The sequence below is a fragment of the Hypanus sabinus genome, chromosome 2 (genome assembly GCF_030144855.1).
Source record: "Hypanus sabinus isolate sHypSab1 chromosome 2, sHypSab1.hap1, whole genome shotgun sequence".
Taxonomy (NCBI): domain Eukaryota; kingdom Metazoa; phylum Chordata; class Chondrichthyes; order Myliobatiformes; family Dasyatidae; genus Hypanus; species Hypanus sabinus.
The window spans coordinates 162,238,042-162,255,955 of NC_082707.1; the positions used below are offsets into that span (position 1 = coordinate 162,238,042).

Consider the following 17,914-nt stretch of genomic DNA (forward strand, 5'->3'; position numbering starts at 1 on the left):
AATCCATGGCCTCCTGCTGACTGACTACTTGACAGCACCAATCACTCCTTCAGACACACTTACTTCCATTATTGTGACATTATTACATTGCCGTTACTCTTGAAAATCATATCCAAGAGTTCTTCACCCAAAACATGGCTTTAGTTCACAAGAAACAAAATACTCAACATTGAAAAGTCAAAATAGCAAAAGTTTATGTTTTAGTAATGTTATCTTGTTCTCATACAAACTAAGATTAAGCTGGTTTGAACCCCTTTCTGGGTTCAACAAAGAAGTGGAATCAATTGAACTAAAAGTTCACAAGTTTTTAAATAATTCTTCTGCAACTTATCACTGACTTCTGATTTCAGAAGTTGAATGGCAAAACAGAGCTTCATGAAAGTATGAGCTGGTATGTATCAAAGTCAAAACAAAATTTCTACAAAATAAAAAATTTAAATCATTCACAATATTATGAAAAGTACAAATCATGTATGGAATTTTGAATGTTCTGTATTAATAAAATATTGCACAATTTTTATGCCAATCCAGAATAACATTTTCCTTTACACTTATGTACTGAAGAATGGCAATAAACAATTTTGAATCTTAAATAATTCTGCTTTACTTGTTCATTGTAATGAACACTTATTTAATTAGTAAGCAATAAGGCAACCATCCAAATTTATCTACGAGCTAAAAATCTCTGTATTCCTGTTTTCAAAAGAAACAAATACAGTATGTTTGGTCAAGATTAGGACTCTCAGGATTTAAGTTCATACAAAGGAATGGCTAACAAATACAGCTGGAATACAGACAGACAGACATACTTTATTGATCCCGAGGGAAATTGGGTTTCGTTACAGCCGCACCAACCAAGAATAGTGAAGAAATATAGCAATACAAAACCATAAATAATTAAATAATAATAAGTTAATCATGCCCAGTGGAAATAAGTCCAGGACCAGCCTATTGGCTCAGGGTGTCTGACACTCCGATGGAGGAGTTGTAAAGTTTGATGGCCACAGGCAGGAATGACTTCCTATGGCACTCAGTGTTACATCTCGGTGGAATGAGTCCCTGGCTGAATGTACTCCTGTGCCTAACCAGTACATTGAGTGGATGGGAGTCATTGTCCAAGATGGCATGCAACTTGGACAGCATCCTCTTTTCAGACACCACCGTCAGAGAGTCCAGTTCCACCCCCACATCACTGGCCTTAAGAATGAGTTTGTTGATTCTGTTGGTGTCTGCTACCCTCAGCCTGCTGCCCCAGCACACAACAGCAAACATGATAGCACTGGCCACCACAGACTTGTAGAACATCCTCGGCATCATCCGGCAGATGTTAAAGGACCTCAGTCTCCTCAGGAAATAGAGACAGCTCTGACCCTTCTTGTAGACAGCCTCAGTGTTCTTTGACCAGTCCAGTTTATTGTCCATTCGTATCCCCAGGTATTTGTAATCCTCCATCATGTCCACACTGACCCCTTGGATGGAAACAGGGGTCACCGGTACCTTAGCCCTCCTCAGGTCCACCACCAGCTCCTTAGACTTTTTCACATTAAGCTGCAGATGATTCTGCTCGCACCATGTGACAAAGTTTCCCACCGTAGCCCTGTACTCAGCCTCATCTCCCCTGCTGATGCATCCAACTATGGCAGAGTCATCAGAAAACTTCTGAAGATGGCAAGACTCTGTGTTGTAGTTGAAGTCCAAGGTGTAGATGGTGAAGAGAAAGGGAGACAGGACAGTCCCCTGTGGATCCCCAGTGCTGCTGACCTCTCTGTCTGACACACAGTGTTGCAAGCACACGTACTGTGGTCTGCCAGTCAGGTAATCAATAATCCATGACACCAGGGAAGCATCCACCTGCATCACTGTCAGTTTCTCACCAAGCAGAGCAGGGCGGATGGTGTTGAACGCACTGGAGAAGTCAAAAAACATGACCCTCACAGTGCTCGCCAGCTTGTCCAGGTGGGCGTAGACACGGTTCAGCAGGTGGACGATGGCATCCTCAACTCCTAGTTGGGGCTGATAGGCAAACTGGAGGGGGTCTAAGTGTGGCCTAACCATAGGCCGGAGCTGCTCTAGAACAAGTCTCTCCAGGGACTTCATGATGTGGGAGGTCAATGCCACCGGTCTGTAGTCATTGGAGCCACTGGGGCGCGGCGTCTTCGGTACAGGGACAAGGCAGGATGTCTTCCACAGCACAGGAACCCACTGGAGACTCAGGCTCAGGTTGAAGACATGGTGAAGTACTCCACAGCTGGGGGGGGGGGGGCACTGGTTTTGAGCACCCGGGGGCTGACACCATCCGGGCCTGCAGCCTTGCTTGGGTGGAGACGTTTCAGTTGTCTTCTCACCTGTTCAGCTGTGAAGCCCACCGTGGGCTGAATAAATGGCTGAATTTCAGAAGGTCTAGCTGCAAATCTTGGGATGCCACCAGAATTAGCTATTTCCAGTTGACAGTAAAGAGTTAAATGTGGGAAACTAATTTATCCATATCTGCTATTTATATAAATCTGAGCATGCAAGTAATCTGCGAGAGGAATGCTAAGAAGCTGCAGAGGAATGTAGACTACTGTGCAAAAAAGGCAGCAAATATGTACAAAAATCAGCAAGCACAAGGTTCCTCAGTGAAGTGAAAGAATTTTCTAAAATTGTAAGTAACTGTTAGAGGTTGCTGTTTAGAGAGATCCAAGTGGATATTTTACATACATCGCATAATGTTAGCGAGCAGGTGTAGCTAATGATAAGGAGAGCAAATTGTTTACTGGCCTTTAATTCTCCTTCCCAATTGTGGCACTGGTCAAGCTGCTAGCTCGGAGCTCCAGCAACCCAGATTCCACACAGACTTCTCTCGCTGTCTCCATGGACTCCGCATATCCTCCCTGTCACCACAAGGTGTTCCAATTTTCTCCCACATCTTAAAGGTATGCCTGTCGGTAGGTGAATTGGCCATTGTAAATTGCCCTGAGTGGGTTTGTTGGAGTATCCTGGGATATTGATGATGGCTATAGATTTGGTGGGCTAAATGATTTATACCCAAGACTCTCATAAGGACATTTGCTACAACACAGGGTTGTACGTATGGTTTTGGCCTCCTCGTCTCAAAATGAATATCTGGGCTTAGTGAGCAGTGCAGTGAAGTAGCAATGAATTCATCCCAGAGGTGACTTTTTTTAAGCAAATATTTTTGGGCCTTCATTCTCCATACTAAACAATGTTGCTGGTACTTATCTGCTCTCTAGTGTGGTTTATGAAGTCCTAGCTCCAGAAATAGTAATGGACTAACAATTAACTCTGATCTTACCATCAATGTTCATATCTTATGAACAAAACAAAACCTCATTGAAGCACATTGGATGTTAAAGAGGAAAGGTGGGATGAATATTGAAGAGTCTAGAACAGGGGTCAGCAACCTTTACCACTGAAAGAGCCACTTGGACCCGTTTCCCACAGAAAAGAAAACACTGGGAGCCGCAAAACCCGTTTGACATTTAAAATGAAATAACACTGCATACAACGTTTTGTTTTGCCTTTATGCTATGTATAAACAAACTATAATGTGTTGCATTTATGAAATTGACGAACTCCTGCAGAGAAAACGAAATTACATTTCTGCATGCAACAGAAACATTTTGAACTCCAAAAAAAAGACGTTAGGTTAAAGGTTACTTTTAAGTAAAATACTCAACGTCTATTTGAGTCCTTCTTGTATTTATGAAAAACGCCAAACTTAAATTTGCCGCCAGCAGCAAATCAAAAATAACATCAGCCAGCTGTCAGCCTGAAAAATAAAAGGACTATTTCACTGAACAATGAAAACATATGAATATACGTAAAATAATAGGCAATTAAAATATTTATCATACTTGTTCAGGTTGACTCACACCTGACAATGCAGTCGTATTCAGTAGGGATGCATCGATGCTTAGGGGAGTGACCGGGAAGGATAATGTGTTTTTTTCCTCTCTGAACTCACAGAAGCGTTTCCCAAACGATGTTTGCATTGCGATGATTGCAGAATGTAAATACTCCGAATTTATCATGTCGTGACATTGTTTGAACTCTCTCAAATTGGGGAAGTGAGACAATGTGCCTTTCTGTAAATCTCTGGCAAGCAACGTCAACTTGCGCTCGAATGCCAAAACATCCTCCAACATGTGCAGAGCTGTACGTCCTTACCCCGTTGAAGAGCTGTGTTCAGCGTGTTCAGGTGCGCTGTCATGTCTACCATGAAGTGTAGCTTTTCCAGCCACTCTGGCTGTTCCAGCTCAGGAAAGTTGAGCCCTTTGCTGCCCAGGAAAGTTTTCACTTCTTCCAGACACGCGACAAAGCGTTTCAGCACCTCCCCTCTGGACAGCCAGCGATAAAAACACGTAGCGGTTGCTACACGCAGTCAGTAAACTGCAGTCAAAGATAGCTTTATTCGAACTAAACAGCCTTGCTTTTAAGCCTCCCTCAACCCGCCCCCCATGGGCGCGGATGCTGCAAAAGACACGTACTCACAAACCCCCGTAGGCTATCTCCCTTAGCCTGAACGCTGGCTAATTGTGAGCCGGTTCGGATGTGTCAGGAAATGGGTCGCCACAACATCTTATTTAGATTGTACAAGATCACCATAATCTTCAAATTTAGATTTACATTTCAAAAACTAACAAACTAACATAAAATACATTTTAATTAAATACTGACCATGTAGCGGTGTGCTACACGCAGCGCTAAAATTACGACACGGAGTCGGTAACTGCAGTCGAAGGAAAAAACCTTATTCGAAATCTTCAGCCTCACTTTTAAGCCTCCCTCAACCTGCCCCCCATGGCGCAGAGGCTCCAAAGCTCTGTGCTCGCAAACCCCCGTAGGCTATCTAATTGTGAGTCGGTTCGGATGTGCCAGGAAAAGAGTCGCCACAACCAATTATTTCCCAAAGTAACAGGGAGCCGCAGCACAGACGTAAAAGAGCCACTTGTGGCTCCGGAGCCGCGGGTTGCTGACCCCCGGTCTAGAACAACATGTCGTTGTTCTGGTTTTCTGTGGTCAGTGTCAGATGTGGGAGGTCCTGGAGCCTCCCGGTGTCCTAGACGGCCACACCTGCACCCGGTGCATCGAGATGCAACTCCTAAGGGACCGTGTTAGGGAACTGGAGATGCGGCTTGATGACCTTTGTCTTTTCAGGGAAAGTGAGGAAGTGATAGAAAGGAGTTACAGACAGGTGGTCACTCCGGGGCATATTAGAGAGAAATGGGTCACAGTCAGGAGAGGGAAGGGGAAGAGTCAGGTACTAGTCAGTACCCCTGTGGCTGTACCCCTTGACAATAAGTATTCCTGTTTGAGTATGGTTAGGGGGAGACAGCCTACCTGGGGGAAGTGACAGTAGTTGTGCCTCTGGCACAGAGTCTGGCCCTGTGGCTCAGAAAGGAAGAGGAAGGCAGTAGTGATAGGGGACTCTATAGTTAGGGGTCAGACAGGCGATTCTGTGGACGCAGTAAAGAAACTCAGATGGTAGTTTGCCTCCCAGGTGCCAGGGTCCGGAAAGTTTCTGATCACGTCCAAGATATCCTGCGGTGGGAGGGAGAACAGCCAGAGTCATGGTATATATTAATACCAATGACATAGGTAGGAAAAGGGAAGAGGTCCTGAAAGAAGACTACAGGGAGTTAGGAAGTAAGTTGAAAAGCAGGACCTCAAAGGTAGTAATCTCAGGATTACTGCCTGTGCCACACAACAGTGAGAATAGGAATAGAATGAGTTGCAGGATAAATGCGCGGCTGAGGGAATGAAGCAGGGAGCAGGGACTCAGATTTCTGGATCATTTGGACCTCTTTTGGGGCGGGTATGACCTGTACAAAAAGGACGGGTTGCACTTGAATCCCGGGGGACCAATATCCTGGTGGGCAGATTTGATAGAGCTGTTGGGGAGGGTTTAAGCTAGTTTGGCGGGGGGTGGGAATCAGAATATGAGTGCAGGGATTAAGGTAGAAGGACAAGGGCATGATGCTAAGAGTTCTGAGTTGATGAGGAAGGACAGGCAGGGGACAGAACATAATTGTAGCCAGATAAAGGGGTTGAAATGTGTCTATTTCAATGCTAGGAATATTAGGAACAAGGAGGATGAACTTAGAACATGGATGAGTACGTAGAACTATGATGTTGTGGCCGTTATTGAAACTTGGTTGGAGGAAGGGCAGGTTTGGATGATGCAGGTCCCGGGGTTCAGATGTTTTAAAATAGGATGGGAGGTAGAAAAGGGGAGGAGTGGCATTGCTGGTCAGGGATAGTATCACGGCTATAGAAAGGGAGGACGCTGCAGAGGGAGTGTCCACTGAGTCAGTCTGGGTGGAAGTCAGAAATAGGAAGAGATCATTCACTGTGCTGGGAGTAGTCTATAGGCCCCCAAATAGCCCTTGAGACACCAAGGAGCAGATAAGTAGGCAGATTTTAGAATGGTACACAAGATACAGGGTAGTAGTTATGGGTGGTTTCAACTTCTGTCATATTGACTGGCACCTCCTGAATGCAAGGGGGATAGAATAGGGCTGAATTTGTCAGGTGTGTTCAAGAAGGATTCCTGACATAGTATGTGCACTGGCCAACGAGAGGAGAGGCTATACTGGATCTAGTTCTGGGTAATGAACTTGGTCAGGTGACAGACCTCTTGGTGGGGGAGCATTTTGGTGAGAGTGACCACAACTCCCTTAGCTTCAGCATAGCTATGGAAAGGGATAAAATCAGACAAAATGGTAAAGTGCTTAACTGGGGGAAGGGCTAACTTTGAAGGGATGAAGCAAGAATTAGAGAGTAAATTGGAAACAGATGTTCAAAGGGGAAAGCCCAGAAGTAATGTGGGAGAAGTTTAGGGACCACTTGAGCTGGGTTCAGGATAGGTTTGTCCCACTGAGGCAAGGAAAAAATGGTAGGAAAAGGGAACCGTGGCTGACGAAACATGTGAGGCAACTCATCAAGAGGAAAAAGGAAGCATATGTTAGATATAAGAAGCAGGAAGTAGGAGGGGCTCATGAGAAATATAGGCTAGCCAGGAAGGAGTTAAAGAAAGGATTTAGGAGAGCTCAAAGGGGGCATGAGAAGGCCTTGGCATGTACAATTAAGGAGAACTTGGCATGTACAATTAAGGCATTCTATGCGAATGTGAAGAACAGGAGGATGACGAGAACAAAGGTGGGACCGCTAAAGGATAAAGAGGGCAACATGTGCCTGGAGGCAGAGGAAGTTGGGGAGGTCCTAAATGAATACTTTGCTTCAGTATTCACAAGTGAAAAGGATCTTGATCAGGGTGAGGTCAAAATAGAGCAGGCCTGTGTGCTGGACAATGTGGACATTACAGAAGAAGTGCTGGATCTTCTTAAAAACATCAAGATTGATAAGTCCCCAGGGCCAGATATGATACACACCAGGTTGTTGTGGGAATTGAGAGAAGAGATCACTGGAGCATTAGCTATGATCTTTGAATCTTCTTTGGCTTTAGGGGAAGTGCTGGAGGACTGGAGAATGGCAAATGTAGTTCCCTTGTTTAAAAAAGGTAATAGGGAGAAACCTGGGAACTATAGACCGGTGAGTCTTAAGTCGGTGGTCTGCAAACTATTGAAAAGGATTCTTAAGGATAGGATCTACCAGCATTTGGAGAAGTACGGTCTACTCATGGATAGTCAACATGGCTTTGTGAAGGGAAGATCATGCCTCACGAGCCTGATTGAGTTTTTTGAAGAGGTAACAAAAGAAATTGATGAGGGTAGGGCAGTGGATGTGGTCTACATGGACTTTAGCAAGGCATTTGACAAGGTCCCTCATGAGAGACTCATCCAGAAAGTAATGAGGCGTGGGATAACTGGAACCTTGGCTGTTTGGATAAAAAAATTGGCTTAGAGGAAGAAAACAGAGGGTAGTTGTGGAAGGAAAGTATTCTTCCTGGAGGTCGGTGACTAGTGGAGTGCCGCAGGGATCTGCACTGGGACCCCTGCTATTTGAGATTTTTATAAATGACCTGGATGTAGAGGTGGAAGGATGGGTGAGTAAGTTTGCGGATGACACAAAGATTGGAGGAGTTGTGGATAGAGCTGTAGGTTGTCGAAGGTTACAAGAGGATAAAGACAGGCTACAGAGTTAGGCAGAAAAATGGCAGATGGAGTTCAATCCAGACAAGTGTGAGGTGATGCATTTTGGAAGGACAAACCAGAAGACTGAGTACAGGATTAATGGTCAGTTACTTAACAGTGTGGATGAACAAAGGGACCTTGGGGTTCAAATCCATGCATCCCCCAAGATCGCTGCGCAGGTTGATAGGGTAGTTAAGAAGGCCTATGGGATGCTAGGCTTCATTAATAAGGGGATTGAGTTCAAGAGTAGAGAGGTCATGTTGCAACTCTACAAATCTCTGGTGAGACTGCAGTTAGAGTATTGTGTTCAATTCTGGTCACTTCATTATAGGCAGGATGTGGAAGCTATGGAGAAGGTGCAAACCAGAATGTTGCCTTGTTTGGAGAACAAGTCACATGAAGCAAGGTTAGTAGAGCTGGGACTTTTCTCTTCTCTTTGGAGTGTAGAAGAATGAGAGGGGACTTGATAGAGGTCTACAAGATTATGAGAGGCATAGATAGGGTGGATAGTCAGTACCTGTTTCCCAGGGCACCAATAGCAAACACCAGAGGGCAAATGTACAAAATTAAGGGAGGGGAGTTTAGGGGAGACATCAGGGGTAAGTTGTTTTTTTTGGGGTTTTTTTATATAAACACAGGATTGTGAGTGCCTGGAATGACTTGCCAGGGATGGTGGTGGAGGCTAAAACATTAGGGGTATTTAAGAGCCTCTTGGACAGGCACAAGGATAAAAGAAGAATGGAAGGTTATGGGGTAGTGTGGGTTTAGTACTTTTTTTTAAGGATTATATGGGTCGGCACAACATGGAGGGCTGAAGGGCCTGTACTGTGCTGTAATGTTCTAAGGTTCTACGGTATCAAATAGTGGTTAGACGTTTAGAGTTCAGAGTATTTTTTTACTCAGTTTCAAGAATCTCCCAATGTTTATACCCTAGAGCAGGGGTTCCCAACCTTATTTATGCCATGGACCAATACCATTAAGCTAGTGGTCCGTGGACCCTGGGCCTGAGAACACCCATCGCAGAAACTGTCAATGGTCAGCTGTTAAGTATTTTGAATTTTAAAACACAAGATATACAGAATGAGCAGGAAAGTTTCTGAAAAAGATCAGCCATGATTTTGTTTAGTGTCTAAGTTTGAAAATATTTATAATGTTAATCTACCTTCTAGAGATATAACTATGTCATAAGTAAGAAAAGTAATTGAAAGCAACAGTGGCCAATCATTAACCTAGAGGTCTGATTTACATTCTGGATTTGCCTACTGATTGTGAGCACTCACAGAGTTTTACCTGCTCTACAGCACACCTGCCCAGGGTTCATGTAGTCATATTCAAGTCATATACAACATAGTCATATACAACATAAAAAGGCCATTCTGACCATCAAATCCATGCTGACCATCAACCACCCATTTACATCAACTCTACATTAATCTCTTCTTTTATTTTTGCCACATTCCCGTCAACTCCTCCCATATTCTGCCACCTACCTAACAAACTAGGGAGAATTTACAGTTTGTTGAACCCACAGAGATCATCTGGCACAAACGGTGTTCCTTTTCGTGTGTTTAGATCCTGGTGGGGGTATCTGCGGACATTTTTAATCTCCCTGCTTTAATCTGTGATTCCCACCTGCTTTAAGAAGACCACGATCATTCCAGTATTTAAGAAAAACTAGGTAATGTGCCTTAACAACTATTGCCTGGTGGGCTCTGACATCCACCGTGAAGAACTTTAAGGAGCTGGTCATGGTGCCCATCCTCCCAGACAACTCTGACCCACTGTAATTCACTTACCACCAAAACAGGTCTACAGCAGAATCCTTCCCCCTGGCCCTATACTCATCTCCGGAACATCTGGGCAGCAAAAGCACCCATGTTAGATTATTGTTTATTGGCTACAGCTCTGCATTCAGTACAATAGTTCCAACCAAACTCATCTCCAAACTCTAAACATGGGACTTGACAATGGGATCCTTGACTTCCTGGCCAACTGACCGCAATCAGTAAAGATAGATAGTAGCACTTCTGCTCAACAGTAGTGCCACACAAGGCTGCACCATCATCCCCCTAGCTACTCAAAGTATTCTTACCAGATTCTGATCTAACTCCATCTACAAGTTAGCTGATGATACAACTATGGTGGGCCGTATCGCAAATAATGATGAGCTGAAGTACAGGAAGGAGATAGGAAGCCTAAGCGACATGGTGTCACGATAACAACCTTTCCGTCAATGTCAGCAAAGCGAAAGAGCTGACTATTGACTTCGACGGGGGCGGGAGGGTGCACATGATCCTCTTTACATCAATGGTGAAAAAGTCGAGAGGGTGAGAGTTTCAAGTTCCCAGGAGTGAGCATTACCATATCTTGTCCTGGTGCAAGTACACTTTTGCCAGATTTAAAAGCTCACCGGTGCCTCTCATTCCTCAGAAGCCGAAAGAAATCTGACACGTCCCCTTTAACCCTTAACTATTTTTGTTGATGCACCATCGCTCGGTATGATACTTGCTCTGTCTGTGCCCGCAAGAAACTGCAGAGAGTTCTGGACACAGTTCAGCACTTCACTGAAATCAGCCTTCTCTCTATGGACTTGACTTGCATCAATACAGTTGTTATTTTTGTTCACTGTGTCATGCAAGTTATGTATTTTTCACTGACTTGGTAAAGCAGCCAGCATAATCAAAGACCATATCTATCATCGTCATTCTCCCTTCCACTCCCCCCTCCCAAACACAGAACCAGCACCACCCAGCTCCTGATGAAGGGTTTTGGCCCGAAAGGTCGTCACTACCTCCTCCCATAGATGCTGTCTGGCCTGCTGAGTTCTGCCAGCATTTTGTGTTTTTATTTATTTCCAGCATCTGCAGATTCACTCGTGTTGCCACCCTGCTCAAGGACAGCTTCTATCCCTCTGTTGTCTATAAGGGACTATATCAGGTCATGTCATCTTCTTGTACCTACCATTGGGCAGGAGGTACAGGAGCATGAAGTCCATTCCACATCACCAGGTTCAAGAACAGCTATTTCAATCATTCAGTTCTTGAATCAACTAGCACAACCCAAAACACTTGAGGTTAGTGACACTGTGATGACTTTGATCACTTTGCCCCACAATGGATTTTTTTTTTGGTTCAATTGTGTTCTGTCTTGTAAAAATTAAGTGAATGTTGTTTATACTTGAACATGACAACAAACTTGACTTTGAGATGAAAATGCTGTCACTAAGCCAAATACCTACAAGCTCAATAAGGTGAGGAAAAAAAAAAGAATTATGAAAACAAAGATAGATAACACTGGAAATACTGAGTTAATTCAAACTCTGCTCAGGAAATGAATAGGTTTCAGATACACATCATTCTCAAAACAGAAAAGGACCACACCCAAAAGTTTGTTCTCTTTTACTAACCAGCATTTTCTGATATAATTCAATGATCCACCTTAAATTATTATTGGTACTGAGTTGGGGTAATTACTTTTCACTGGACTATATTCAGTGTGAAATTAATTATTTTAGTATTAATACACTTCTGAGCTGCAAAATATACTTAAAGAGAAAGTCGTTGAGATTTTTTGGTTGCTCCATCTCAAAGCAATACTGGCATTTATTTTGGCACTTGATCACAGTTGAAATGCTTCAATGTATTTTGAATAGTAAATTACTTTTGAAGTTCAGAGACTAACTAAACAAAATTGGCAGTTCTTCATCACTATTTGTTCTTCCAAGAGAGAGAGAGAGAGAGAGTGTGTGTGTGTGTGTGTGTGTGTGTGTGTGTGTGTGTGTGTGTGTGTGTGGTATTTATACTCTGTTTAGCCAGGCTACCAGGTCTCAGCACTTTATGTAATGTAGCATTCAAGTAGATTTGCACTGGAGTATTTGTCCAGATTATATGTTCATATTACAATGGTGGAATTTGGTCTTTGTAAAAAATATGAGAAAGAAGAACAGGTGCTATGAACACTGGATTAGTCAATGAGAATAGTCTAGAGATGGGTTTTCTGTCCCAACAGGTAATTAGAAATTTTAAAAATCACCAAATAATTTGAAATAAGATATTGACAGTAATGTGACAATGAAACAGCTTGTCATAAAAACCATCTGGTTCACCAGTGTCTATTAGGGAGAAAAATCCAACATTCTTACCTTGCTGTATGTGATTACTGGCAACATAGTAAAAACTCTTACCTACTCTCTGAAGTATATTTACAATTCATTCAATTGTATCAAATCACTAACCAAATTACAATAAGAATAGAAGTGTACTGGCCTCATATACCAACCTTGACACCGACAAAAGACACACCCTGTCCAGCCAACCCTGCAGTGTTCTCCTTACAAATATCTGGGGACTTGTAATGAAGAACCATTCCAGAGGCTTGTCAAGCATAACACAGAAATATTCACAGAATAGTGTACCTTACAGTCAGTGACTGTGGCTCTTCCATCATGGTCTCTGGAACAGACTCTCTGAAGTTGAGGGTGCAGGAACAGAGTGCCACTGAGAGTTCTCAACATTGACTGTGCAAGTAACAGTGAGGTCTCAGGGCATCACATCAAACAGTTCAAGGAAACCCTCTGATTTTCTCAGCTGTTGAATGCATCCTCTTCATAGAAGAAAGACCAAGGCAATCAAGAGCACAGAGTATATTCAGCATTCATCAAAACAGTGCCTGGTGGCAGCACTCTTGACAAGGCTGGTCAAGTCAAGGATAGAATTGCCAGTCAGGACTCTGGTGTTGGAGTGTACTAGTACAAGGGAAAATATGCTGAATAGGGTAAACACAGAAGAGACACAACTCAGAACTGGGTATCCCTGAGGCAATGTGGACCATGAGCAACTTAAGAACCATATTCCTCCATAATGTGCAAATTAGTGATCTTTGCATCCCTCCCTTAATCATTATCACTGAGCCAGAACAATTTTGTTCCATTGAGGCGCTTCAAGGCTACCAGTTACGCTGAAGACCGGCGTGCAATCCAAGTGGGCACACGATTACATATTTATTATTTATTTGTTTGTTTATTTATTTACTTTTCTCTTTTATATTATGTATTGTGTTGAACTGCTGTTGCTGCTACCGAACTTCCCGTCACATACCGGTGATAATAAACCTGATTACATACATGCCATACAGCAACAGCAAAATCAAAATTGAGTTTATTGTCATACGTACAAGTACATGTATGCAAAGGTGCAATGATAAAATTACATGTTAACAGCATCACTGGCAGACAGCATCATACAAGCAGCGTTCAAAAGAAAACAATCATAAATTAAGCACAATCTTCACAAAACAGAACACAATTAGAACAAGAAAAAGAACAAAAGTTCAACTAAGGTCGACAGTTCAGCCCCGTCCAGGCATAAATGCTAACGGAAAACTATACAGTCAATGGATGAGAAAAACTCCATGAACACGTTTAGTTTCAGCAACTGCACAGATCAGCTGGTGAGTGAAATGGGCAAGCGTGAAGCATTTACAACCATCCTTAGTCAGAAATGCCAAGCAAGTGTTCCATCTTGGTCTCCCTCTTTGGTCCTCAGTATCACAAGAAGCCACTATTTAGTCAATTTGATTCACACCATGGAGAACAATATAAGAATGAATGCACTGTTTACAGCAAAGGATGGGTGCCCTGAGAACATCCCATTTAGTACTGAGGGTTTCCACATCAGTCTAGCTGTGTATTTTGCTAAGCTGTCTCAAAGTTCCACACCATTAACATCTGGGATGGAAACACCAATGAAACTGAACTGGATCAGCCACAGGAGTGGTGTCCCACCAAGGTCAGTGCTGGGACCTCTACTGTCTATAATAATTCAAAATATGGATGAAAATGTAGGTGGTTTGATGGATGACAAGAACATTGGTGGAGTTGTGTTTATCAAGGAAAGTTGTCAATGGATACAGCAGTACATGGAGCAGTTGAAAATTTGGGCACAGAAATGGCAGATGGAATTTAATTTGAGCAAGTATGAGATGATACATTTTAGGAATACCTTGCAGGATGAAAGAGGACTCTTAGAATCATTGATATGTGTGGTGATCTGAAAGTGGCAACCCAAGTAAATCTGTGTGCCTTTATCATTCATGGCTTAAATGGTATAAATGTTGACAAGTCACGTTGCAGTTGATAAAACTTTGTTTAAGATGCATTAGGGGTATTGTTTGCAGTCATGGTCAGTACATTATAGGAAGGATGTGAAAATGTTGGAAAGGATACAGAAGAGGTTCACCAGAATGCTGTTTGGATTGGAGTGCATCAGCTACATGGAGAGTTGGCCAAACTTGGAATGTTTTCTGTGAAACATCAAAAGCTGAGGGGTGATCTGACAGATTTAAATAAAGTTATGGGAGGCATAAAGTGAGTAGATAGCAAGTGTTTAGGGTGGAAAAAGTCACATACTAGACAGCATAGCTTTCAAGTGACAATTTAAGTAAAACTTACAAGGCAAAGTGGTACGTGCCAGGAACTTGTTGAATTGGGTGGTAATAGAAGCAGGTACTGTAGCATAGTTTAAGAAACATTAAGAAGCACAGAACAAGCAGACAATAGAAGGATATGGAGCTCATACAAGGAAATAGGATTAGTTAGTTTGGCACTGTAGTTGGTGCCAACATGACAGGCTGAAGAGCTTGCTCCTGTCCTACATCCTATGAATACAGGCTGGAGGCTGGGTGTCCTGTTGTAAGACACTCACTTCCTGACACCCCAAGCACAAGACACAAGTTAGGAATGATTCGGAGAGGGCAGATGGAATAATTTGTTCTATTTATTTTTTGTGGACATAGTTGGCTAGTTTTCGACACTGTTAGGTAGAATTTTTCATCGTTGTGATCTGGGCATTGTTGATAAAGCCAGCTTTTACTACCCTTCACTAAATATTCCCCATGAGCTTCCCAGTTCTTCAAAGTCAGTATAAGGTGTTGCCTGTTGAAGACACAGGCCAGGAGGCACATTCCCCTGGAGAGTTATGATCTTTGCAGTTCTTTATCCCAGGGAGGTACAGAGAGTATATCACTGAATATACTTAAGATAGGCGTATTTTTGTTGTACAGGGGAGTCAAATGTTCATACAGCCTTCAACTGTCTGATGTTTTATGTTGTTACCCTGGGAATACATTCACTACAATTCAAGAGCAGAAAACGATGGCCTTGCTAATCATGTCCTTCTCTCAGCTATTTTTTAAAAAAACCTTGAATCCATGCTGAAACACTAGATTGCTGCCACTTACAAAATTTCTGACCACCCAACCCAATCTGATCTTTACACCAGGAGAGTCATCACAAGAGAGCAAAGATATTGTGAAGTTGAAATGGGCAGAGTTCATTTGAATGACTATAACATTTTTTTAAAATCACGACCTGAAGCGATGCTCGTCCATTAACTGGTTTGATTTGTGAACCAACTATCTTTATGGACGTTAATACATCAGAAACTCCTTGCTTAGAATTAACCCGTTTTATTTTGGACCCTAGTGTAGTGTATATTGGCAATGCTGGAGATGAAGATACGGTGAAATGCACCGCCCTTAAGTAATGTGTGTACAGTATGGGAGGCTCGGGAAGAGAATCTCGATCTAGGCGACCTCATTATAAACAGAGCCGCTTCACTCCTGCTCGGGGCGTATCTCTGCAAAAACAAGGGGCATTTCTGGCAGTTCCGCCGTTAAATTCCTTTGCGCTAAGGCGTTTGTATTTCAGAGATGCCGTCCGGGTGATCTAAAGTCCTGCTCCTTTTTTTAATGTTTAGATAGCTAACAGTCTAGGCAGGGCCTGTCTGAATAACCACAACCCCCAATAGCAAGCCTGCGGTGAAAATGCAAAGGCCAGCTTTCGTAACAGTACACCGATCTTGCAAAAATCATGCAAAAGGCTGAACGCAAAATGCTCGGCTGAATATTCATTAAGGTGCAACAACCAGCTAATAGCTGAACTCTACTCGGCAGTAAGCAGGTCTTTCAGCCGCCCTGTTCAGCCCGCACTTGGGCAGAATGGCAGAAGTGCTCCCGTCCTGCCTCTTGTACTCGCTCCTTCCTTGAAGGTGCAGCATTTCTTTGTCGACCGCAGGCAGATCTCTGACTTACCCCAGCTATTTCTTTCTTTCCGATTTTTCGCCGTGTTTTTCTGTGCCATTTTGTTGGCGTGTGCAGAGTGAAGTCGTGTTCGGAGGAGGATCCCTTTCGAATGGGCGTCTCTCTCCGCGAGAATGACGAGTTGTAAGGATGGAGCCTTCTCGGATCCCGATGAAACCACGGACTGTACTGAAGAGCAGCAAGGGACTGCGGCGCGCACACGTTAGTGTCCCGACTGATTTATTGACATGAACACAAAGGATGCACAGAGGAACATCTTCTTTATCTACATGTAGATTCGACGGAGGGGATCGGACTAATTCCGGGGATTTTGTGTGTGTGTGTGTTGGGGGGGGGGGGTGTTGGTGGTGGAAGCAGAAATTACCTGAAACCGATTCCTGTAATATATTTAAATTACAAATTGCTGCAAGAAAATACTAGGATAGAAAAGATCAATGTGGTCTGACATAAAAATGCCACAGTCAAGCACAGCATAAACCCAACGAGCAAGTAAAATGTTTCATCAACGTTTATTTTCAAGTCCATGAAAATTCAAAAAACAAATGTCCGCTATAAAACGCATAGTAGAATGTAGATGTGAATCGCGCACGCTTTGGTTTAAAAATGAATTATAATTTATGCATTGATTTGTCGTTCAATTTATTTTGATACTGCACCGAAATTGGATAAAGAGCTGAACTAGATCCAGCCAACAGACTCCACAACAGGTACTTACCAAATATTTTACAATGTTTAATTGCTTCAGAATGAAAAACCATTTATTTCCAAATCTATAATATTGCTCGAATCTGCCGCTGCCTTGGCTCACTTGTTAACAAAAGCTTAACTCATTCCTTTGTACAACCAAATTTGACTTTCTTCTTACCCAGCCCTTCTGTGACCGAGGTTGTTTTGCTTCTACTAAGAATTAACAGAGAGTGGGAGCAAATCATCGCCAGTCTCGAGGCAGTCTAAAAAGAGTAATATTACATCCCTAACGCAGGGGATGTTGACCAGGAAAGGTTGGGGAGGGGTAAATATCAATTTTCTTGCCCAGCCAGAGGTAACATTGGTGGTATCTGTCTAGTGCTCTGAGGTGCCAGTTATAAGCTATCTATGTCTCCAAAGTGAGGGATCTGTGGACCCTGCTACAGTTGGGAGAGGAGATGCTTGACAGGGGAAGATTTTTGAAGGCCCTTCCCTCTTGTCCTTTTCACTTGACATTTGGACGTTCTCTTTGAGCAAATTAAATGTAATTGTCTTTTAAGAACAAGGATAGAACATTTTAGAATTGAGGTATTCCTTAACCAACAGATTAAAAAAGAAACATTGGAAGTGTGAGGAAAAGCAGAATTTAATGTAAGTTGGGACATGGATAGCAGAAGAGGTTTACAGAGTAGAATTAAATGCATTTAACAGCTTTTGGCCAGCCAAGAATAAAAACTATACAAAGATCCAATTTATGCAATCACTGATGAAGATCGGTCAATAAGAAAGTTATAGATGTTCAAGTAGGTCTGAGAATAACCTTAAGGCATTTATTTTCTTTTCTGTAAATCTCTTCCTTGACAGAACATGGAAGGGACTATCTGCTTTGGGAGTCAGTTGGCCGGGAAGTGGATGCAGATGTAGGTTTGTTTATTCTGCCAAAGGGCTTGGCTGATTTGCAGAGGTAGCATTGGTAGGCTCTCAGCAATACTTTAAAGGGCCAGCTGTAGGTAATAAGCGCCTCCACAGTGTTC

At 42.9% G+C, this 17,914-nt stretch overlaps 1 protein-coding gene across 1 annotated transcript in view; it reads right to left on the bottom strand.

The window, feature by feature from the left end:
• The window catches only part of atl1 (atlastin GTPase 1), a 74,368-nt gene extending 57,859 nt beyond the window's left edge, over positions 1-16,509 (bottom strand). Inside the window, exon 1 of the mRNA XM_059958123.1 lies at positions 16,185-16,509. Coding sequence (XP_059814106.1) covers positions 16,185-16,233 — 49 coding nt within the window. The 5' untranslated portion in view covers positions 16,234-16,509. The remainder of the gene's footprint in view (positions 1-16,184) is intronic.
• Between the last annotated feature and the right edge of the window lie 1,405 nt (positions 16,510-17,914).